Source organism: Chiloscyllium plagiosum, chromosome 4, assembly GCF_004010195.1.
Source record: "Chiloscyllium plagiosum isolate BGI_BamShark_2017 chromosome 4, ASM401019v2, whole genome shotgun sequence".
Lineage (NCBI taxonomy): Eukaryota > Metazoa > Chordata > Chondrichthyes > Orectolobiformes > Hemiscylliidae > Chiloscyllium > Chiloscyllium plagiosum.
Window position 1 is genome coordinate 39,173,043 of NC_057713.1, and position 25,023 is coordinate 39,198,065.

Below are 25,023 nucleotides of genomic sequence, written 5' to 3' on the forward strand. Positions count from 1 at the left end.
TACCGGGTGAGGGATATACTGGATGCAACTTGCAGAATTGTTGAGAGGGAGTCAGTGAGTGTGGTTTTCTTGGGCTTTCAGAAGACTTTTGATAATCTCCCACAGAAGAGGTTAGCATGTAAAATTGGATTGGGGCAGCGGCTTAGTGGGCTGCTGTGGAAGTAATCAGTGAAGACGTTACTGGGGAAAGGAAATACCTGCAGTTTGTAGCAATATACAGACGTCGCCGAGTTAGAAAGGTGCTTAAGGCAGCTGGTGCTACTCGAGATACCGTTCCATGTGACAAAACCCCAAGTATTTCACCTCAGATTATTCAGCTCAGTTTAAATGTTGCTGTTTGGGGTTTCTGTAACCGCGTAGACACACGGCTGATCTTGGACCGTTGGCCAAAACGACTGAAATAAATGCATCATGTTTATGATTAAACTATTGGCATTAAGAATTTATGTACACATTTCGCAGTTCACCATGCGATTATGAAATGGGGCTCACCTTTGGTAAAAGTACGTTTGGTCGATCCAACTCTACTCAGCAATGACTGTTGGGAAATCACACACATAGAGGAAAATAATGTTCAAACGATGTGTTATATGATTGAGAAATAATTTCGTTTCAGTTTAAACGGAGAAAATTTACAGATTAATATAAGAGGAGACCAGCATTGGCTAGGCCGTAGTTGGAAAGGTTGTGTTACATATTGTTCTGGATACCCTGTAATAGGAAGGTTATTCAAACCATGACCGGCAAAACTGAGGGTAGCGGGGTAACAGAGAGGAGGAGGAGGAGGAGATGCACCAACACTTGAAGTATAATAAGTACGAGGTTTAATGTTGGCTCGAGCAAGGACTTTGAAAGTTGCGATCGTAGACTTGGTAAAACATGGCACTTGGATTCATGCGACAACATAGCTACAGTTTGTCCCGAGATTAAAGGCTTTTGATGTGAAGTAAGTCTAAAAGAAATCTCCTCTCGCCCAGGGGGTCCAAGATGTTTGCAAATTGATGCAAAGTTCTGAGAGAGTTTCAAAAGTCAGAAATTGCTGGGAAAACTCACCAGTTCTGGCAGCATCTGTGCAGAGGAAGCCGAGTTAATACTTCGGGTCCAGTAATCCTTCTTCAGAACTGATTGCAGCTAGGAAAAGGTTGGTACATAGTTTTAGATTGGTTAGCGAAATTGCAATAAGGACAGACCGGTTGAAGATTTTGCAGGACAGACTCGGTCCGCAATGAGAAGCCTTTTCACAGGGTGACATGGAACAGAGAATGTTTTACCGCAAACGGCTGTTTACCATGCCATATCATTTTAAAGGGATTTTAACCGTTTAAGAATTTGAGAATATGTCCAGAAAGATGGTCTTAAAAATGGGATTGAAAGAGATATCACTTGCATAGTGCCCCAATTGTAAATTCCAGAATGATGAAGGAACCAAGCAGCACAGAAGGGAATCACATCGTGCCTATGTTAGCTCTTCGAAAGAGCTGTCGAATGATTCCCACACTCCTGTTGTCTCGCCCAAAGTCTTATAAAGTCAAATCAAAGCTGGAACTGCAGCGAAACCGTCCTCCAAGAGACCTGCGCGGAAGAGTCTCCTTTTTATCTGTATGAAATGGCAAATATTCCTTTGAACAATTCAAAGGTTCGGGAACAGAATAGAGGGATGAGGAGTTTTTAAAGCTACAGGCTTATTCTCACTCTCTCGGGGTTTGATGTGTGCAGCCGGAGCTCTGACAATGGTTTGGAATGTTTGCAAAATGTAGAACTCGGACCATCCATCCAGACACAAAACTGGGAGTTGAGAAGGCAGTTTGCATCCAGTTGTATAGCACCGCAGAAAGAGGCCATTCGGCCCATTGAGTCTGCATCGACCCTCCAACCCAGTGCACCAACCTCCACGGTCTTTCTTTAAAGCCACGTCCAGTCCATTTTACCTGCGTACCTTTACACTGCGAGAGGGAACCCACGCAGGCACAGGGAGAGCTCTACACAGGCAGCCAGTACAAAGCTGGAATCGAAACCGCTTCCCGAGCGCTGTGAGGCAGCAGTGCTAACCACTGAGGTTTTAACGTGTCCTTCTGACAAGGAAGTCCCACAGGTCAAGCCAGTGAGCTGTATTCAAGAGGCTGCTAATCAAATAGAGTTCGACTAAAAGATAACTACAAAGCCGAGATGAAAGGACAAGCCAAAGGACAGGCAGGCTCTGGGCAGCCGGGAAAGAAAGCCTATTTTTCCCCAAAGTGCTTCCAGACATTGACGATGGCGATTAGAGAGCATGATTGGAGCTTGTCGGCGTTATGAACATTTTACGAGGTCGTTTACTTGCAATGGCTGTTTCAGTCCCACTCTTTACCGTTATCAGTTACAGTGACAGTGCAGTATTGAGCGTGATTTGAGAGTTTTGTAGGGAACACAGCTCTTTATGGCGAGCTTAACGTTCCAATTTTATCGCACTCTATTACCATGGACGTTCTGCTATTGCAAAATGAACTCAATTCAAACAGATCTTCAAATATAACTGACATAATAGTATTCTAGACTTTCTCTTCAAAATGTGCATATGCTAATCTGACCTCGACAAGCTTTTGATTTGGGCATTTCATCGGCAAGTTCGCCGTTAGATTGCTAGCGTTATCCGTTTCTGTTCCAATCCTGTCGAACATATCGCCCTTTTATGTGAAGAGTATTTATAATTGACTACAAATATCTGAGCGTGAAACATCCAATCAAGTTCATTAACTTTTTTTCTCTATTTGCCAACTTTCTGCAAACTTTGAGTTGAACTCTAGGTCAGGGATAGGGAGATGGAATGGTGATTGTGGCGCTGATGGAGATTACTAACAGAATTGCTTCCCCTGTGTGAAGTCCGTAAGAACAGCGCATGCTGTAAACAAGAAACAGGAACAAAAATTGCTCGAAAGGCTCGGCCGGTCTGGCAGCATCGGTGGAGAGAAATCAGAATTAACGTTTCGAGTCGAGTGACCCTTCCTCAGGAATTCTCGGACGAAAGCCAGTGGACAATCTCCAATATTTTTGCAAAGTGAAGAGGGAATATCGGAATGAAAATGCGGTACTGGGGGTGATAGGTGAGACTGTGGGGTTCAGATTAGAGCATGTGCTTGTATCGGTTAACTTCAGAGTTTAGGAATGAGAAAACGCCTCTGGAGCGCCAGTCGAATCGCCAGGCTCAGAGACGCTCCCAACGACATTTTCGCCCTTTCCAATAAACAGCTAAGAACACAATGTTTCGTCCTGATTGTTCCCAAGGCATAACGAAAAGTCGGGTGCAGCCTAACACATTTCTCCTGGTTTTACCTGTTCCGTTCGCCGGGAGAATTCAAACTCACTTCTCCCTTAAACAAAAACACAAACGTGGGGAGTTTGGATCCTGAAACAAAAACACAACCCCAGCGACTCTGGCAGCATCTGGGGAGAGATAAATGCTGTTAATGTTTCTAGTCCAGTGACCCTCCTGGATGTGTCTCTCTCCACAGATGCTAACAGACCTGCTGAGGTTCGTTATGGTCTCATGGTTCCCTGAATATTGCTAGTTTTGGTTTGTTTCTTATTTCTCGGATTTGTAGGGTCATACAGCAAGGAAACAGACCCTTCGGTCTAACCAAGTCCATGACGAACATAATCCCAAACGAAACAAGTCCCACCTGCCGACTCCTGGCCCATATCCCTCTTAGTCATTTACTTAGCTACACTAAGTGTCGTTTAAATGTTCTAACTGTGCCCACATCCAACACTTCTTCAAGAAGTCCATTCCACACGCGAAACCCACCCTCTGTTTAAAAAAAAAACACCTCTCATGTCTTTTTAACATTTCTCTCCGCTTAAAAATATGCCTCCCCGTCTTGAAATCCCCCATCCGTCATGTTGAAAGCAGATTAATAGGAAGGGTTTGGAGGGATATAAGCCAGGTGCTGGCAGGTGGGACGAGATTGGGTTGGGATATCTGGTCGGCATGGACGGGTTGGACCGAAGGGTCTGTTTCCATGCTGTACATCTCTATGACTCTAAATACTATCCTGTGACACACGTGTTCACCTCTTTTGCAGCAAATGTATGTTAGAAAATCGTCAGTGAGTGCGTCTAGTGAAGAAAGTTGGCATCCTAACAATCTAATTGCGGAGCTAACATCTGTATTGTACGGGAAAAAGAAATAAGCGGCTTCCTCCTCCCTCCTCCCGTTAGAACAATGGTTGGCGCCAATGTTACTCTGTAAATTGTGAAATATTTTCGGTTGAAGAGTTTTCTTTTGGGGGTGGTGGTGGAAGATGGATTTACTCCATTCGTGTGGTGCTATTGTGTTTCACGGGGTGATGACTAGTACTTTTTTTATATTGGCAGTTTCCTCGATTCCGGTTTCTCTGGTGAATATTGTGCTGCTCTCCCCACGTGAGATGTAAGGACACCAGCGAAATGTGCACACGGAAAAGAGCCAAGAGGGAGCGGTTCCCTATGCAGATGCCGAGAGGACCTGGGCAGACTGGACAGGGCACATACAGGGATTCCTGCAGGTGATTATTTCCCTCAGAGCTAGAGGGAGAGTGTGAATACCCGCAAGAAAATTCACATCAATAACTAAGGGCACATAGGCTCCATATTTCAGGCCAAGCTTATATACGTCTTTACGGACTAGCTTTCGTTTCTGTTACAATCACTTTGGTGTACTTTGATTCGTTCTTTAGATTGTACCCAATTTACAAGTCGCAATGCTGTGCGAACTACGTACAGAATGTGTTGATCTGATAGAAATCTATTGCGTCTTCTCTGCACCTCGCTTATCTAAGATGCATAGAACCAGCATTGAAGACAGTCCAGAGAAAGTTCACTAGGCTGACACCGGGCATGGAGGAGAGGTTTTATGAGGAGAGGTTAAATATTTAGGCCTGCATTAGGAATATAGACAAAGGAGAAACGACCTTATAGAAAAATACAAGTTTCTTTGGGGACTTGACATGTTAGACGCTGAGAGTTCTTGTTCCTTCTAGGTGAGTCTAGAATCAGAGGGCATAATCACAGGATAAGGGGGCACTTATTTAAAACAGAGATAAAGAGGAATGTCTTCTTTCAGAGGGCAGTGGATCTCTGGAATCGTTTATCATAGAGGGCAGTTGAGGCTGGGTCATTAAGTATATTTAAGAGTGAGATATTAAGATTGTTAGTCAGTGAGGGAATGGTGATGGGGAAACAGCAGGAAAGTGGAATTGATCATTATCAGATCAACCATGATTCCATTGACTGGTGGAGTAGACTCAATGGGTAGAATGGCCTTCTTCTGCTCCAATATCTTATTATCTTTATGGTCACATCAGGAAGTCTGGAGCTGCTGTTATTTCAACATCCAGCTGTGCTGGTGAACTGGCTAGCTTCTTCATTCAAGATAGATGTCCACATTCACAACACTCTGAGCAATCACTATATTACTCCCATGTCCTATTAAGAAACATAATCTAGACTTTTGTGTCTGATGAAGCTGTATTAAAGGAGCTGTTCATAAAATCTTGATAAATGCAAGCATTCAGAGAATACAAGCCAAGTCCAGTACCAGCAATATCACTCCAGGGCCTTTGTGTGCATGGTAGCTATCTGTGAGTCAGGAGGCTCAGCTGCTACAAAATTGTGCAATAACATCACTGAACAGGTCGATTGGAAAGTTGCTGCCTCCAGGTGCTATGATAGGACCTGACTATATCCTCACTTCTCAAATTCAAGCCAACTGGACCAGGCCTGACCTAAAGCCATATGAGCTGCTGCCTGAAGGTCCACTGTTACTCTGTAATGAGTGTGTCTGAATGTGATCTTTCAGATTGTCTGCTTATGGTTGTACAGTCTTCTGTATTCAATTTTGAGATGAACAATTTTAGATCATAAATTTTGCCTCCATTTTGTCTCTTTTTTTGATGATTTGTTGTTTTCTTGTTTCTTTCTTTATGTTCCATTCTGAAAGTTACTGTTCAGCCAGTAATACTTCATATAGACACCTCATTTGTTTCTTTACTTGATAATTACCATTCCCTTTGGCTTATGTACCACAATACTACACTTCATCTCATTAGGATTGCTGTCATCTGGTTGAACTCATATCTTAAGTGAGGCACAATGCCTCTAGCGATTATTTTTCTTCTGTCCCTAAAAATCACACACTCTTACCTCAGGAGGTGCTAGCAGAAGTACATTGTTAATCTGTGTTTACATGCTGCCGCTGATGACATCATCCCTAACATGGTGATGACTTCTACAAAAGACGTGAATTTCATTCAACTTAACCACTCCATTCCCATCTCAATCTCATTTACCTGACCCCCCCCCCCCACACACCCCCATTTTGAATTTGAGTATCCTAAGACAAGGGAGGTTGTACTGGATGTACATGCCATAATCTGTCACATCTCTTTAGATATGATGTGGTTCTAAAGATGAGGCAAGTGGCAAATTTGACACACTATTTCAAGAAATGACGTAAAGATTCCCCTTCTAACTCTGGGCCAGTCAGTTTAACCTCAGCAACAGGTATGGTTTTAGAAGCTATAACAGCGAGTTTTGAGAAGGTTTGTAGCTCAGGTTGAGGTTCTGGACTTAGGTTTGCTTGCTGAACTGGAAAGTTCATTTTCAGACATTTCGTCACCATACTAGGTAACATCTTCAGTGAGCCTCCAGACGAGCAAACCTACATCCAAAACTATAACAGTAAAAAGTAAACTTGGAGAGATTTGAATTAATTAATATGATCCAACAGGGCCAGTACTAGGTCCACTAGTTTTTGTATATATAAATGACTTGGATATTTGAATGTAGAATAACATTTCAAAGATTGTCAATGATGCCACCTTGGAAGTGTGGCAAGTGATTGATTGAAGCAGGACATGGATAGGTTAACAGACATATGTTAGATGGAAGTTAATGCTGAGAGGTGGGATGTTTGGTGGAAGGGAGAGGAAGAGATACAGTTCTAAATAGTGTGAAGGCATGGAGAGATTTGTGTATCAATGTGCATAGCTGCTTCAAGATGGCAGAACATCTTGAAAAAGTAGTTAGCAAAACATATGGTATCTTGGGCTTCAAAAATAGAGTGATTGAGAAACAAAATGATTTTGCTGAACGTCTATGAAGTTTTGGTTAGGCCGCAGCCAGTTCTAGTCACCACACTTTAGGAAGGAAGTGAGGATCCTGAGAAGATACAGAGGAGATTTACCAGAATAGTTCCTGAGATTTTGTGTTATTGTTATCTATGTTGAAAGTCTGGAGTCTTTCCCTAGAAGGTTAGGCAGTGGGGAGAAGTGATAAGAGAGTAACACAATAGTAAGATCATAAGACCATAAGATACAGGGGCAGAATTAGGCTATTCAGCCCATTGACTCTGATTTGCCATTTGATCATGGCTGATATGTTTCTCAACTGCATTCTCCTGTCCTTTCCCCCAACCTTTGATTGCCTTACTAATCAAAAAGGTATCTATCTCTGTTTTAAATACATGGCAGGTTTATAGAAGATAAGTTGGTTTCATTGGTTTATGGTGCAAGGACTAATGGACAGAGATTTCAGGTTTTGGGTAAGAGACACAGTGGGGATTTGAGGAAAACGTGTGTCTAGAGAAATGACCTTGAACTTGCTGTGAGGTTTCTGGAAGCAGCGATCAATGATTTCAACAGAACTTAGTTGGGGACTTTAGTGAAATAAATTTGTGGGATTGCAGGAAAATGGGACTGATTACATTGATGTACAAAGTGTCAGCTTTGATGTACTTTCTACTCTGCCATAATGATTCAATGACTGTAATTATGGTTCCTATCTCTTAATGTGTAATAAATCCTATTCACCCATGATTCCTATTCTCATTGACCTATGCTGGCTGCCAGTAATGAGCTAATCTCATGATCAATACAAAATGCTAAACTGATATTGATTAAACTGAAATAAGAAAATATTGCATTTATTGTGTGTTTTTCTTATCCTAAGACTGTTTCAATATACTTCACAGCTTTGGAGTGCAGTCATTGTTTTATTTTGTCACAAGCATGGCAGCTGATTTATACAAAGTGGTATCATATGACTCACAATAATTGAACTGTCTGGTACATGTCTTTTGTTGGTATTGACTGAATGATGAAAGTTTGCAACACATCTTCTTGCTTTCCTCAAGAATGTCATGGGATTCTTTGTTTTGATCCAAACAGACAATCAGAGCTGTCGTTTAACATGTAATCTGAAAATAACACGTCTGACAACAGAGCAGTTTGTCAGTATTACGCACACATCAGCTGAGGTGACATGCTAACGTCCCAAATAGAGATAAACTCATATCCCCAAATGAACAGAGAAAAGAGCTATCATCCTTGAAAACTAAAACTCTTTTCTTTCTGGTTAAGTTGACATTATGCTAACCTTGTGCTGATATAATATCATAGATAACCTAACCTTCATCTATCCTGCTACCTTTAGAGAATTACCTGTTAACATCAAACCTGAAGTGTATTGGTAAGTTTATGTTGCACTATGTAAAAGGGCAAAAGAGCTTTGCTCAATGAATCTTTAAAGTTGTAATATTTAAATGGAAACAATGCAAGTGTGAATATTAAAATTGTTAAAATAATTATAAAGATGCTAGAAGTGAGTTTTATCACAAGATTGATTATGATAATAAAAGCAAAATATTGTAGATGATGGAGAGCTGAAATAAAAACAGAAATTGCTGGAGAAACTCAGTTGGTCTGGCAGCAACATATGTGGTGACATCTTTAGTTCAATGACTCTTCTTAGGAGCTTCTTCTTCCAATGAAGAGTCATCAGATTGAAATTGGTAACTTTTTTTTCACTTTCTCCAGATCCGCTGAGTTTATCCTGCATTTTCTCTTTTTACAGAATATTATAAACTCAGTCTAATATATGGTTTCGCAACTCTTGGAATTAGTACTATTTGTAATTGGCAGATGAACCTGTTCTCTAAATTCTAATATTGCTTTTGTCTCAATTCTCTTCAAAAAGAGTTTAATTTGCTGCAAAGTACTTTGGGACATCCTGAGGTCATGGAGGCAGAATATAAATTCATGTCTTTCTTTAGTCCATTCATTTTCAATAAATTTGTGTCACAATTTAATCCAATACCTTAGTTGAGAAATGTTATTGCAAAACTTAATTTATCTTTAGCTGCCATCTACATGGAATTCTAATGTGTCCTAAACGTTAACTTGGGACTAATTTTAGAAAATAATAGCTTGGCAGTTTGGCAGCGGAATGGAGTTCCACTCTCGGGAGGGAGCAAATGCATTCATTGCTGTGTTTCTTTCAATTGATACAATGTTCCCCACTGACTAAGTGTAATCTCCATTCCACCATAACAAGAATGCCCTAGCATTACAAAAAGAAAGGATTTAGCAGAATACCCATTATTTTTGAAAGATTCATGAGTCTTTACTTTCTCAAGAAGAGGGTCAATTACCCAATGTCAAACAGCAAGTCAACAAATGTATTCATCTGTGTTTCAGAGACTGGTATTGTGTTATAAATAAGTCAATAAGGATGAATTGTTGTATATCACTGCAAATCTGCTGAGCATGACTAATGAATTTAACTGTATGATACAGTCCAGGCCTAGTTAACTCTGCATTCTGACTGAAATGTATTTTACTGGGGTCAAGATTCTAGTCTTTGCCAATTTTATTTAAAACATAACATAGCTGTGTAGGCATAAAACAGTAATGGACATTCATATATCTTCAGCACTTCTAAGACCATTCTTATCTCTTCAAAATTGGCAGAACATTTTGTAAAAAGTTTCCATTTCACACCTTAACTTAGTTAAAATGATTACTGAGGATACTGTGCAGAACTCTGCAACATCATGGTCAAATTAGAAAGTGACAATCTTACTATGACTGACATGTCATTAGTGAATCTAATGAAGGAAAATATTTTGAGCACCAAGCAGACATTTATAGAAGCCTGGGGGTACAGGATAGATGTATCTTGTGAGTTAGAAATGAAATATAATCTACAGTGGGAGGCAAGAGGAAAAGAAACATAAAAAAAACATGCTAACCACAAAAGCATAGACTGTCTTAATCTACTTTAAAAGCAACATGTTTCATTATCAGTTAATTAAACAGGATTAATCCACATCCAAATATAATGTATTTTATTGCTGATCAATGAATTAGCTCGGTGGTTTAATCAGAACTCCCAAAATGTAAAAATGCAAGTTATAATGTAATTCTGAATGACCCTAAGAAATTCAACCTACATGAATTCCAATAGCAATTTTATTATTTCTGTTCCAGCAGTCATAATTCAAAGCAAATTGAATCTGAAATAAACTAACTTCTACCTCTGGTAAAGGGAAGTTTTGAATTAAGTCAGATAAAGTACAATTACATGTAATTTGAGGTTGAATTGCATTGTTGCAGTTATGGACAGATCTGAAGATGTACACCTCACAATACAAAATTCCTATCCCTGCCTGTGGAAAGTACATTTTTAAAAATGCATTTGCAGTCTGTGATTCTAGTATTCAACTTGTGAGCTTCCTTTCATTAATATTGTGCATATTGTAGTTGATAGTTGGAGGAAGAAACCTGAGCTCGATTATATTTCTGGGCTGATCCTGCAATATGCTGGAAATAAATAATAGATTCACTAGCATCTGAAAAGGAAAAGACAAGTTTTAACATTTTAATAGAGACTCTTTCTTATACTGAAAATAAAGTCAAACCATATTAAATGGCTGATAAAAACAAAGGGGATAGGTGAATGACAGGTAAAGGCTGCAGATTACATTTGCTGAAGTTACTACAAAGAATCACCTAATGAGGTTAATAACCTGTGAACAGATTCCTTCCACAACACTCTTGTTCAGTTTTCTTTCACTCCCACCACCCCCACTCCTCTTCTTCCCAGGCACTTTCTCATCAAGTTATTGCAGCTACTACACCTGTCCATTTATTTCTGGCCAGACAGATGTTCAATGCCCAACTAATTTCTGTATGAGCTGATGATTAACACTTATTTCTTCTAATCTAATATATTACTCATGATGCAGTATTTCATGCAACAGGAAATCCAAGTGCAGACTGGGAGATAACTTTACACTCATAATGAAACAAAAAACTGTGGTTACGAGAAATGTGAAACAAAACAGGAATTGCTGGAGATTCTTCACAGGTCTGGTAGCATCTGTGGAGGGAAAGCAAAGTTGATATTTTGAGTTCAGTGAAGAAGGGACCCTCTGCTTTCTCTCCACAGATGCTGTCAGACCTACTAAGTTCCTCTAGCAATTTATGTTTTAGTATCAGCTTTGCATTCATGTACATTTTGTCTGTTAGGGTAGCTTTTCAGTTCTTTGTTACTTCATCTAGACATCACATTCCAATTCAAAAATTTCCTTCATTAACCTGATACACAGTCCAAACCAAGCTCAATGTAAATACATAAGCAGCCTCTTATATTTTTTGTCTTGGCAGTCTGAGGTAGTGTATTAATTATCTTGGCCAATTTTTGAACTGATTTCTCTTTTTCACATTCTACTTCACTTCCTCCTGTTTTAGATATATTTTATTTGCCTGACATTTTTCTAATATCTTACACTTCTTATTTCTACGTTAATTAAGAATTGTGCCTATTTGGTATTTGGTAAATATGACAACAGCATTGATATTACAATGATTTGATGACTATCCTCAAAGGCAAGATCTCTTTTTTAAGTAAAGTTTATGTTAGTTTATTTATGGTATTCAGCATGCTTATTTGTACTATTTAGTTTTTGCAATTTCAAATAATTATAGCATTGAGTCTAAAACTTGCTTTAGAACTATGGAAGGAATGTACAAATTGTGCAGATGTCTGGCACAATGTCCAAGCAGCATTCCCATTCACATGAATATTAGACAATTTGAAGTTGGCCAGTTGCTGGAAATCTGATTGTCATATTGTGTGCACAAGTAATAGATATTTATTGTAGATGAAGAAATTAAGCAGCTACAATAAAACCTATTAACTAGTAGAATAACAAGAAATGACTGATGCTGTTTACACCAAATACTTGATTATTTGTTTTACATTTTTATGGTTCTGAGACATTAAAAAAAACCAAAAAACAAGAATCCAAAATCAAATACATAATTGAATTGAAAATGTTTCAACATTTTGTGGTGCCAAATCTTTTTCCAGTGTCAAAATGATTGTCTTTATCTATGTTAGTCTTCGACATATTTTTGCCTGGGAAATAAGTACTGTCACTGCTTAGCTTGAATATATGCAATGCCTCGACAATGCTCTCAGTTATTATTCAACCATTTCATTCTATATTCCACTAATACAAAGTGGATAAAATACCGGACGGATTAAAGAATTATTATTGCTAATATATTATGGTCGATGTTTTTCGTATCAAAACTGAACTTGTATAAAAAATGAATTTCCTATGTAATTACTGGTTTTAATTTTGACAAAGAAAAAGCATTTCTTTCAGTAAAAGGATTTTTGGAAACACGGGTTGCATTTTCTTCAATACCACCATTAATAATACCCTCATTAATCCAAATGCACCCTGGCCGCTAGAGTATTTTCACCGCCTTCAGTATTCATTCTAAATTTTCCTTTGTTCATCAGTTTTCACGGAAAGGTAGATGTCAATTATATTGTCTGTTTCCATCAAAATGGGAGAATGGTCAAATATACAACCTATTCCCGATAAATTATATTGTTTAACTCAAAAGTAAATGAATTAATTAGCATTTTCCTTCAAACAGCATAAGCGGACAGCAGAATGGCAACCTAATGTGAAAAGGTAAAATACTAAGTAAAAAGAATTTGTAGTTGGACGATGTCCTTGCTAAATAGTCTGCGATAGTTATATGTACGGTTATTTCTGAAATAGCAAGTGGATATCGTGTTTTCGGATAAGTTGTAGCAATTTGCAGCGTTACGGTGACTCATATGGAAGATCATATGAAATTAGTTAAGACAAACACCGTTGCACAAAATAATAAAATCGCCATTATTTTCACTGTTAATTTAGTGGCTATGCCATACCGAAGTTACAAAATATTTGATGCACTACTGCTTAGTACTGCCACCAGATGGAGGAATCGTTTAATGTTTTACACATTGTCAACTTTACCTATGCTCGCAACAACCCTTAGTACTTAGAATGCACAATGGTTAGCTCGTCAGTATTGGAGGAAATATAAATGTGATCTTAATGAATTATCTAGTGTGCGAACCTGTCTACTGCAGTATAAAACTGTTGCTTTATCTTCGTCATTTACATTTGTACCAAAGTATTTCAGAAACTTTCCAGAACAATGAAATAAATATCGATGAAGCTAGTTTATATAAAAGAGAAAGCGTTTGAAGTGTTTTTACAGTTTATTTAAATAAGACATCAGTGACTGAAAATCATACTTCATTTCGCGAAATGCACACGCCCTTCATTAGGTTTATTTTTTTCTGGGATAATTGCATTTATTCAACACATAGAATATTCTTGCATTGATGTGACCCTCAAGTTATTTTGATATACGTCCTTAAACTTGAATCCCATATATCATGTTCTAGCAATGCACCAGTATGTAACACTCGTGTCGTATCATTTTATACATATGTTAGAGGGACCATCTCTGGAGCAAGTGACGAACACCATTCATTGAAATAGGTCATCAATGTTTCTGTCTAACTCCTGCCTATCTTAGCATGTTTGTGAAGTATTTTATAGTAAATTCACGTCATACATCTTTTTCAAAAAAAAGTTGCCTGAAACGTTGGTAGCAAAATTCATAATTCCAACATTTTTATTTCGTTCTGCGCTTAACGTACAAACACGCTTCGAAACAGTCTGACCAATGCATGACACACCCCCGCAAACCAAACCAAAACAGAACTACATATCCTGAGTGAACGGTGGAAGGACCTATTTGGACGAACGGACTCGGTCTGGTGTAACGTTGGGGTATGGAGTGGATTGAAAGAGTGTGTTTCTGGGGATGTGTATGTGTGTATTGGCGGGTGGGGGTGGGGGGGGGTGGCGATTGTGGAAACTGAAGAGGTCTGCTTGCTTAATCTTGATGAGGAGGGTTGGGAGGGGCTTTAGGGGCTTTAGGATCTGCAATTCCCCCCCCCCCTCTCCTCAGAGGTAGGTGGTGGGAGTAAAGTTGAGGGTTGGGGTGGAGGGGGGGGGGAGGTGGAAGGAATGGTGGGGAGGGATAATTTCCCCGCCCCCTGGTGGCGGGGACCGGGTAGGGCAGGGCAGAGCGCTGGGCTTGGGCCAATGAGGGAGCGGTGAGGGGCAGGGCAGCGCGCCGAGAGCCCCCTCCCTCCTTCCCTCCCTCTCTCCCTCTCTCTCTATCTCTAAATTCAAACCCAGTCGAAAGGACGCGGGCGCCTGAAGCGGCAGTGGTTTGTCACATCCCGCAGCGGGCGGGATGGAGGCGCTGCGAGCCGCTGCCCTGCTCCTCTGCTCGGTCACCTGTTGCTGCTGGTGGGATTTACAGGGCGTGGAGACGGCAGCGCTGTCCCCGGCTCCCGGCTCCTCCTCCCCGGGGACCGGACTCAGCGGCGGCCCGGGACGCCACACGGACACCAGGGCGAGCAAGCTGCTGCTGGTGAAGGAGAACGGTCCGCCCGCCGCCCGGAGCCACCACCACCACCGCCGCCGCCGCCGCCGCCGCCGAGCTCACAGCGTGGTCCCTCACCACTTCATGATGTCCATCTACACGGCTGAGTCGGCGGCCGAGAGAGTCGGGACCAACGCCAGCTTGCTGCGAGCTTCCTCCAGGTCTGCAGCCAACGCCATCACCGGCTTCGTGGACACAGCTGAAGGTTGGTCCAACCCCAACAACCCCCTGGCGCCTCCTTTACCGGGTCGTGCGTCCGTCTGACCCTTGTTTATATGTTCATCAGATCGAAAATTCATATCTTTCGGTGATGTGTATGGTATCTTTTAAACTGGCCGCACCGCGGTAAACCACTTTACAGAAACGGCTTGTGCACATCTGGAATCCAGTACTGTAGTGGGTTACTGAGCACAGAGGGAGAGAGACAACGACTGCTGGCAATTTCTTGCGCATTTTAGCTTCACAAAATTAAATCAGAGGGCTGGATGGTGTGTGTGTGGGGGGGGGGGGGGAGACAATAGAGAGCACTTAAAACGTAGGATGTTGTGGAAACGAAGACCACTTTTTAGTAACTCCCTCCTCCTCCTACGGTCTTTGATTTTGTCGTGTCTTGGTTTTAAAATAGTTTGAAAAACACTTTACAATTCACCCTTAAAACCAACAGGGTTCAAAGCAGCTCCACACCAGCATTTATTGGAGCGTTATCATTGCAGTTGCGATATGAGGATGACCTGCCTTGCGATCCACACGCATTGTGGGAGTTGATGTCCTTTTATTTCCCTCGGCACGCACTGCTCCATACTCTAAACAATTGGCAAAACAGTCAGACCAGTTGTGAGTCCTCACAACTCATCTCAAAACGTGAAGCGGAAAGATCGTGTTCGATCATGGTTTTTGTTCAGACGGAAACCTGTGAGTTTGATTTGTTCACTGGGGGAGGGGGGGGGGTGAGTGAAAGCAGCAGCTAGAAGCTGGTTCCGCGGCTATTAAGCTGGCGATGTGACACGGGGGTGTGAATCGACTGATGCTTCATAAAGCTGATTACTGTCTGTCAACTGTGAAAAAGCTGCAGGTTCCGAACAGGTTGATAATCGGTTCACGGTTAAACGGTGCATTTCTCAATATGTCAAAACCACACCTCCCTTACAGCCCAGGCAGGTTTGCTTTCCCTCAAGAACTGGTTACAATGAGGAAATGTTTTTGGAGCCGAGCTTGACGTTTACTTGTGACTAATAACATGCTAATTGATGTTAGGTTTTAATGACGGTTGTAAATGCTGTCCTTGCCCTATTATCCGTGACATAGACCCTCCTTTGGCATTACTTGTCTGGTGTTCTGTGTTGAACGGGAGGAGAACACTGATCTACCTCCCCCACCGCCCGCAACTTTCGTTCAATTGATTGGCCATTGGAAAGGGAACTGTGTAAATCACCTCAATTTATTTCGTTGTGATCTTTAATTTGGCGTCGCTTGCCTTGAGGGGTGCTCCAGGTACATGGTCTTTAAGATTTTGAGTGTGGCTTCACTCTGGGGTGAGCTCAGTTGGCTGGCGCAGAGCCTACCTGTCCGATCAGGTTATTCCCGCCGTGTTTCCCAGTGAAAGAACCAGAAATAGAATGGTGCCAGGAGTAAGGGTAAGCACTCAGGATTGGAGATGAGGAGCTGGTTAAGCTCTCCGAGCACCTGAACAGAGGTCTGAAACCACCTTCAGAGATTCACTGATATTTCAGAAGGTTTGAGAAAGACCGGTTTTATGGATATTCAGCAACATCCCTCTTTAACAGCCCCAAGCAACTCAAGTCAACCGCGGCTTTAATCTTTCGAGCCCACGCTCACTGTCCGCCTTGTGTGATTGCGAAAGTGGTGAGAGCGACAAAATTAGTCGCAACTCTTCACAAGGAGCAGGACAGTGCGGCGAGGGAGGAAGATTCCTACAGCCAATCTAATAGATATTGGCTATTACACGAGATATACAGAGCGGCTGTTACCGACAGAGCAAGACCCCTGAAGGCTAATCGATATCTTGGTTTTTGGGACAAATCAGAAAGCAAGTCTCAAGATTGCAACGTGAAGCCTATAAAGGATTGTATGAATCAGTGCGTCCCTTGGAACCTTCTTCCCATTTACCTCGGCGGGGAGGTTTTCTACTCACAGGAAACTGGTTCAAAACCACAATCTTCCTCGATTGAACCATTTCTGAGGAACATCAATTTGCTGCTGTCTGGGCTGTCCAGGACATGTTGGGAAATGTGCTGTTAACTGGAAACCGATGACAAACCTGTTCAGAGCCGGAACATTCTCACAGTTGTCTTTATGAAACAATAGGTTTATTTAAGCTAAGTTCCTTTGGCATCATAAACGGAAAACTCGTTCAAATGCGGGAGGCAGCTTTGCGGTTCTGAAGCCGACTGGGGTCTAACTTGGCGGTAGTTTCTCGGCTTGGGCCTGTTTGTTGTGAACAAGCGAGAGAAAGCTAGTGGCTGGGCTGACAGCCTCTGCCGTCTCGCTGATGTGATTTGATGTGTCACCGCTGTGACCTTGCGCTGGACCTTCGGAGGGTTGCTTTGCATAAAGACAGTGATTTGAGTATTTGAACTCAATGATCTAATTGAGTGTTCATGTCACAACATATCAGATATTGTCTGTTCTCCCATAATGACCCGGCCCAGCCAATGGCAAATCCCCAAAACTCAACAGCACTTCCGTTCCTCTTGAAAGTTATTTCTTTTATTGCCCACCACCCTCCGTGATCGCTACTTTTGCGAGGCATTAATTGCTGGATCTGAACTGAACAGACGTTTTAGCAACGAAGTCATTTCTTTAACAACAAAAAAAACCCTTTCAGTGCCAGCTTCTAATCGACTGCTTCTGTTCCAACCGAGCATTCACAAAGTTAGATCGGTTTTAGAAATAAGTTAATAGACTAGAGGGCATTTTAAAACACACACACACACGCAAGTGGTAAAGGACAGGGCTGGAGAAGTATGCGAGTTCATCGTTCGTTACGGTCGCAAGATCAGACAAGAACGAGTTGAATGTAGAAAAATTACTCTTGGCACATGAAGTAACTCATTAAAACGCAGATGGTAAGCGCTGGCCTCGGTAACCCCAGCATTAGAACTTCCAGAGTACAACATGACAATTAGGGGGGAAGGAATTCAAGAAAATACGCTGGGGTTACCAGCGACATCTAACAAATCAAAAGGTGATTTTCACCGGCCTCATTAACAGCACTGGTGATAACGATAATGTGCAGCCGTGTGTCACTATGTGAATGAAGCACATAATCGAATCTGTGATTGCGTCTTCCAACGCGGGATAATGGTTTACTTTAGAGAGCTGCATCTGTCTGCTTGAGGTTAAAGACATCATTAGTTGGATTTCAAATCCTTTATGTGCTCCAGGTTTCGTTTGCAGTGTGGCACAGCCACGTTTAACACGAAACTGGGAAGCCGCAGAGCCTGAAACATCAGCGAGTTTTTTCAGAATCTGTGACGTTGTATTTTAACCAGAAGAGTGAAGCCTTCACCACTAGCTAATTCACCACTGCGTAGGACTGAACGCGAAGTCTGTTGTCTTTACAAACGTTTAAGACTTTGGGGAAATGAAATATAAGTAGAGAAGTATTTTAATGGATGAAGAGGGAATTGGAAACTGTTAATTATTTGGTGACCTTGTATTCGATTTGTTTGAGGACCATATAAAAAAAGGCACTAATGTGGAACAGACGCTTAAAGTAACTGCCCAAACAGAAGGTTCCAATCTAAGTTTAATATCACACAGTGCTCAGGGAAAGTGAAAGGAGAGGGGATATCCACGCGATTAGTGGCATCAGCCGACCAAGTCCAAACGTGAACCTTCGGTAAGCAAAGCCCTTGCGTACATTATAGAAATATTTAAGATGTGTATTTTATGGAAACGCTGCTGTTACATAATTGGGTTAAACGGAAGAAACTCGACGAAAGATTAATAGATGACTCTTTCCGAGGTCGCTTTCCTTTTAATCTCGCATTTACTGCGCATAATTTTAACTGCATTTAGTTTACGGTTTCTATCAGTTTGGAACGGGGGTTGTAATATTGAAACAATTCCCAGCGTTTCAGGGTAGAAGTAAAAATAAAATCTGACAGTACTCTATGTAAACCAGAACTTCACAAATCTCCCTCCCTGTCAACGCAAGTTAACGACATACACCATTTTGTTTAATATAAGATTTCACGAGGATTAACTGCTGGGATTCAACTTTTGCTTATTCCACGGTGTTTGTTAGCACCATTCAATCCTTTGACACTCCGAGACCAGAATCGATGTTGGCACAATGCAGATTGGTTTGTGGTTTAAATTAGTCCGCTCCTGTGCTGGATGGAGAACTATAGAGGCCGGAGCCAATCTCAAGAAGGGAAACCATTTCAGCGCAGTGTGTTGTTTAAGGGCAGTACCGTGTGTTTACAATGAAGCCTGTTACCGACTTGGGGGGATGCGTGAGATCAGGAAAATAGACTGGGAAATGGCAGACTTATAGAAATAGAAGATGATAAGTATACGCGTAGAACGAAGCAAGTACAGTAGACAGAACTACAATTAGAACAACTTACTTTTCATGGCACTGTTAATTTACCTGCAGCGAAAAGGCACTTTTAATTATTTTCAGACTGTCGTCTGCGCTCCGGGGTTGGAGAGTAAATTTAATTATTAAATCCAATCCTGTCGTAGCAACAAGGAACAAGGCAAGTGCTGCGGGTCTGGCGTGCTGTCTTTATGTCTGAGTGGACAACACTTCTTTGGGATTTCAGTTCAGTGTTTCTTCCCCACTTCAAAACATGACAAAAGAAGGCCGAGGTAAACTCACGGACTGGAATATGGAGCACCTGTCTCCACCCCATTGTCTGTCTTGGAGAGGCTTTGTGGATGGCACTAAATAGCGCGGTCAGTGTTTGGAGAAGCCAGCGGCAGCTCCCTGGAGCCAATCTTCCATTACCTGTACATGGCATTCGTCATTTGGCTGGATCTACCTGTCCCATCCCTTAATTAGTCATGTGCAAGGTGTCAACACTTTACAGCCGTATGTGCTGAATTCTGCTTGAAGCTTCCATATTTCCCATGGGTTTTTGCGAATTCACCTTGTATCCTGAGTTACAAAAATAACAGTGAAAAATATAACATCTTCATATTTGGGAATAATAAAATAACAATCATTAGGCTGCTTACTATCTTTCTGATATCCTGTCAAGTTTTGTTTTTATATTAGTAAATCTAAATACTTCCTGTTATTGGTACATTAGACTACAAAACAGTTATTGTTGACAGTCTGCAACATTCAGGAGTTCGACACAACACCCTCCTGTTCACGGAGAAAGTGAGGTCTGCAGATGCTGGAGATCAAAGTTGAAACTTTATTGCTGGAACAGCACAGCAGGTCAGGCAGCATCCAGGGAACAGGAGATTCGACGTTTCGGGCACAGGCCCTTCTTCAGGCACAGGCCATTCCTGAAGAAGGGCCTGTGCCCGAAACGTCGAATCTCCTGTTCCCTGGATGCTGCCTGACCTGCTGTGCTGTTCCAGCAATAAAGTTTCAACCCTCCTGTTCACACCCTGCTCGTGTCTGTTCCTAACTATGGAGGATAGTGGGTTAGTATAGGTTAGGTGGGCTTGGATCGGCGCAACATCGAGGGCCAAAGGGCCTGTACTGCGCTGTATTCTTCTATGTTCTATGTTCTAACTCAGCTTCAGCCCAACTCTACTCCTCTCCGTTCAAAGAAAAAGTTGAAACGAATTCAGGGAAGGACAATGTAGCACTCTATGAAGAAGCTCTGGTTTAGAATGAGCGGAGTGCTCCACAGAGGCCAGGTGGAGGTTTCTTTGTGAATACCCATCTCAGACACTGGCTTTCTGTAGATTTACACAAAACATCTCAGATATTCACACAGGAAATGTAATCCATTGCCCATGTGGAGTATACCGCGCCTGGAATCCCCTGTACTGTCGGCGTGAAGGTGAATGTTTCTCTCTCTCTGTAGCTCTATAATACCAAGAAGGAGCCATCCTTTTGTTTTAAAAGTGAAGTTTATTTCCGTTCCGTGACAGAACTGATGTAGTGAAGGGATGAATTGGGTTCACAAAGCTTGACAAGTCTTTCTGCCTGATGTATGCACACTCACGGTTTGGCCACATAATCTGGTCCACACGTCAGCCAACCTGATCATGACAGGAAAACTTCAGGAGGGAGGGTGACCACGGCTCTCTGAGCAGGAGGGAGGGAATGGGGAGAACGTGTACGGGGAAATCAATCTTAACAGTACTATTCCTTGGGAATTATAATAAACTCTGGTGTTATTTGCCTGTTAAATATATTGTGCAAGTAATAATTAGAGGAGATTTGAATTTAAAAGGTCCCGATAAAGCGAGAAGTTGGATTTATAAACGTCAAACAACATATTTGCAATATGGAGTGGGGAGGGGCGGTGTGGTTCTTTAATTTAGAAAACATGGGGAACGAATACACGGACAGGCACCGGTCATGAATGAAGAAATGTTAAGTGCTTTCTCAATTAAAGTGTGACATTGTAGACAAGAACATGGAATTATTCATCTGGTTCAAATCTGTTAAAATTGGCAGAGGTCGGTCTGCGTGGTATTGTTTGATTCTTCTCTGGAAAGGAGGGCTCACAGACAATTCCCCAATATGACACACAAGTGCCCCTGTTAATAATAATGGTCTCGGTTTTGAACATTTCACTTCGAATGCCTGCGGTCCAAGTGAACCGAGCACCCAGCTGGGGGTCGGTGGTCGGACGTTGGGTTAGTGAAATGACTGAATCGCTTGAGTACACAGGTGTCTTAATCCATCACGTCTCTGAATAGCAGCAAAGATAAACAACAAATTTTGAATTCGGAGACGAGAATTTATGCATAAAAGCATTGTACTCGTAATCTGGGAGCAATATGTCGGTATAACCATCCAGCTGTTGTGTGATATCACTTAGAGAGCTTCCCTATCCGTCATTGATATCTGTCATCAAAGCAGATACTGAGGGAGCAGAGACTTCTATCGTTCGAGTTCTTACAATGTTCTCAAAATTTGTGGGTGGGGGAATCACTACACGAAGTTTCAAATGTAGTGCAAAATTGAAGATGTTGGGTTTTTATAAAATACAACGCTTTGATTTTCAACACACTGAGCTGAACACCTTCTGAATCTACTTTGTAATGAATGTGTTGCCTCCTTATACCCCTCCCCACCCCCCCCCCCCCCACACACACACACAAGCACTTTCTGATGCAAATACTGCAAGTGTTGGGAATTAAACCTTAAGCTATTAAAACTAATGTTCTGGAGAAACTCGTCTTTGAAACGAAGAAGTAAGTTCACTTTTCCAGCCCAATGTGATTTCTTGTAAAATAAACTCAACACCACTACTCATTGCTATTTTTTGTAGGACCGACATTTTGGTGCCTGTATACCGATTAACTGGATCGTCCCACATGCAGGCGGCTGAGCGATGACTCATTATTTCCGACTACAAGGGGTTGTGCAGTGATTTCTCTGGAGTGATTGTGGGTCGGGGGGGGGGGGGGTGTGCGTGTTAAAATGCACATCTGCAACCGATATTAAAACACTTCTTCGATAGATGTTCTTATATGGATAAGAAATTGTACTATGGCTTAAATGGGAGGTGTACATACTGGAGGTTCCTTGTTCCATACACATTAGATATATTTTTGATCATTTAGGATTGCAAGACCTTTTAAAGCGCCAGCTGAGCTTCTCTTAGCAATGTCGACCATTCACAATGTCCATGTCTGGGAGGTAAAGACAATTGAACCCTTTTAATTATTACCTCGGCAGATTATTTGGATAAGGATTGGCTGCTATTTCTGTGGGGAACTCCCCAGTCAGCGTTGTTTCTTTATGGCCCATTCAGCAAAACACACTTAATCTCCAAAGTTTCAACCGCAATGACACAGACAAACGAAACATATCAAATACAGAGTACCACAACTTCCAGAGGGATTAGGCACGAAAACTTCAACATGCTGGGCCGCTCCATTTCTGCTCAAGAAGCTGAAGTATTAAACCGCAGATGCTGGAAATCAGAAACCAAAACAGAAATTGCTGGAAAAGCTCAGCAGTTCTGGCAGCATCTGTGGCGAGAAATCAGAGTTAATGTTTGGGGCCCAGTCATCTTTCCACCCCTCATCCGGCGATTTCTGTTTTCAAAGCTGAAAAATTAGCCAGGAATAGTAAATTGATAAGGACATCAGTAACAGCCCACAAAGACTCGCGCGAAAACTTAGCCTCTTTAAATATGAAATCCAAGTCATAGTCAGGTTCCAGCTTCATAAACTGTTGTCATATGCAAGTTTTATTGGAAGTTTGAGAAAAGTCCCGGGAAAGCTTTGTTGGGTTCATCCTGTTTTGCCGTGCTCCTAACAAGGGTGGCACGGTGGCTCGGTGGTTAGCACTGCTGCCTCACAGCACCAGGGTCCCAGATTCGATTCCAGCCCACATTCTCCCCGTGTCTGCGTGGGTTTCCTCCGGGTGCTCCGGTTTCCTCCCACAATCCCAAAGCTGTGCAGGTCAGGTAAATTGCCCACAGCAATAGGTGCATTAGTCAGAGGGAAATGGGTCTGGGTGGGGTTCTCTTCGGAGGACTGGTTGGGCCGAAGGGCCTGTTTCCACACTGTAGGTAATATAATCTAAAAACCTTAATACGTGGTTCAGCCTTTTGAAAAGCCACCCACAATCGGATCCGAATTTAAAATGGCAATGCGTTCATTACATCAAAAACATGTCCTTTGCGAGCTTATTACTCTAGAAATGTCGAACCAGGCAGATTCGAGCTATAAAAATGTGCAGCTTCTGTTGAAAGTAACTTTAAATCTTATGTTTTTGCGCTGATGTGAGGTTCAGTGTTAGCGATTCCTATCTCATTAGCGTCAGGAGCGTTTTTCACATCTTGAAGAGGACATTCCTTGAACTCATGGGGCAACAGGGCGTTAGGTAACTCGGCGCTTGCCCTCTGAATATAAATCAGTGTTCCTTTTTATTGGTAACTTAGGGTATAAACCTTTCTTTTTTAAAAAATAAGAGGGCTGTTTGTATTCAGTCCAGTGGGGCGGAGGCTGCCAGTGATGGAGCCTGTGATAAGATTCGTAAGTGAAAATATCAGCTTTTCTCACTGAGAGAAATCCCCTTGCCTTCGAAAAAACGACTCGAGTTTACATCCAGCCTTTTAATGACCGACTTGTGTTTTTTCCACCCCCCTCTTTCTACAGACGATGCCGTGGATTCACATTTGAAGCGGCAACAATATTTGTTTGATGTCGCAGCTTTGTCGAACAAAGAGGAATTAGTCGGGGCCGAACTGAGGCTACTGAGGAAAACGCCCGAGCAATTTCGACCGACGCTGTCAGGTCTGTACGACTTGAAATTGTACTCCTGCCTGGGCGAGGGCCAGCCGTCCAAATTGCTGCAGTCCCGCAGCCTTCACATTCACCAGTCCGATGCACAAGGATGGGAGGTGTTTGATGTCTGGGAGACACTTCGGCTTTCCCACTCCGCCCAGTTCTGTTTTGAATTGAAGGTGACATCCGGCCAGGGCGAGCGGGATATTGACCTGAGACAACTCGGGTTCGGTCGGAAGGGGAGGGCGTCCCAGGAAAGAGCTCTGCTGGTGGTTTTCACTCGGACTCGAAGAAGAGAGAGTCTCTTCAGCGAGATGAAAGAGGACATCAAATCCTCGGAGGGCTCTGCCGGCGAACTCCAGTTGCACGCCAGGAGGAGGAGGAGGAGGAGGAGCGCGTTTACAAGCCGCCACGGGAAGCGACACGGCAGGAAATCCAAGTCCCGGTGCAGTAAAAAACCTCTCCACGTCAACTTCAAAGAGTTGGGTTGGGATGACTGGATAATAGCGCCCTTAGACTATGAAGCTTATCACTGCGAGGGGGTGTGTGACTTCCCGCTCAGATCCCACCTTGAACCCACCAACCACGCGATCATCCAAACGCTCATGAACTCCATGGACCCGAACTCCACGCCTCCGAGTTGCTGCGTGCCCACCAAGCTGAGTCCGATCAGCATCCTGTACATCGATGCAGGCAACAATGTTGTCTATAAACAGTATGAGGACATGGTGGTCGAGTCGTGCGGCTGCAGGTAGCAGAGTGGGCCTGGTTCCGGGGAGGGCGGGGGTGGGGGGGGGAAAAGCGAGCTTCCCGGGTGGAGTATTTGAGGAGAGCGTGGGGCTGGTCGCTTGGTGGAGCACAGCCGCGATTGAACATGTTCTCAAATAGTTGTGGCCCTGTCACCAGTGCTTGCAAGTAAAACATCAGGGGAAGAGAGAGAGAGAGAGAAGGCGAGAGGGGGAAAAACACTCCAGAATGTTCTCTGTAATTTATTCCTATACCAGTCATT

At 42.4% G+C, this 25,023-nt stretch overlaps 1 protein-coding gene across 1 annotated transcript; it reads left to right on the top strand.

Moving 5' to 3' along the window:
- Nucleotides 1-14,354: 14,354 nt before the first annotated feature.
- Nucleotides 14,355-24,786, top strand: gdf6a (growth differentiation factor 6a). The gene is made up of 2 exons (XM_043688023.1): nucleotides 14,355-14,814; nucleotides 23,886-24,786. Exons 1-2 carry the CDS (start codon nucleotides 14,418-14,420, stop codon nucleotides 24,767-24,769), a joined length of 1,281 nt encoding a protein of 426 aa, XP_043543958.1. The 5' UTR covers nucleotides 14,355-14,417; the 3' UTR covers nucleotides 24,770-24,786.
- Nucleotides 24,787-25,023: the final 237 nt, after the last annotated feature.

Excerpts from the sequence above, each read along its gene's own strand:
- gdf6a (XM_043688023.1), top strand. The coding sequence starts at position 14,418 with ATGGAGGCGCTGCGAGCCGCTGCCCTGCTCCTCTGCTCGGTCACCTGT. Across the intron at positions 14,815-23,885 it reads CTTCGTGGACACAGCTGAAG|ACGATGCCGTGGATTCACAT; the intron begins GTTGGTCCAACC and ends CTCTTTCTACAG.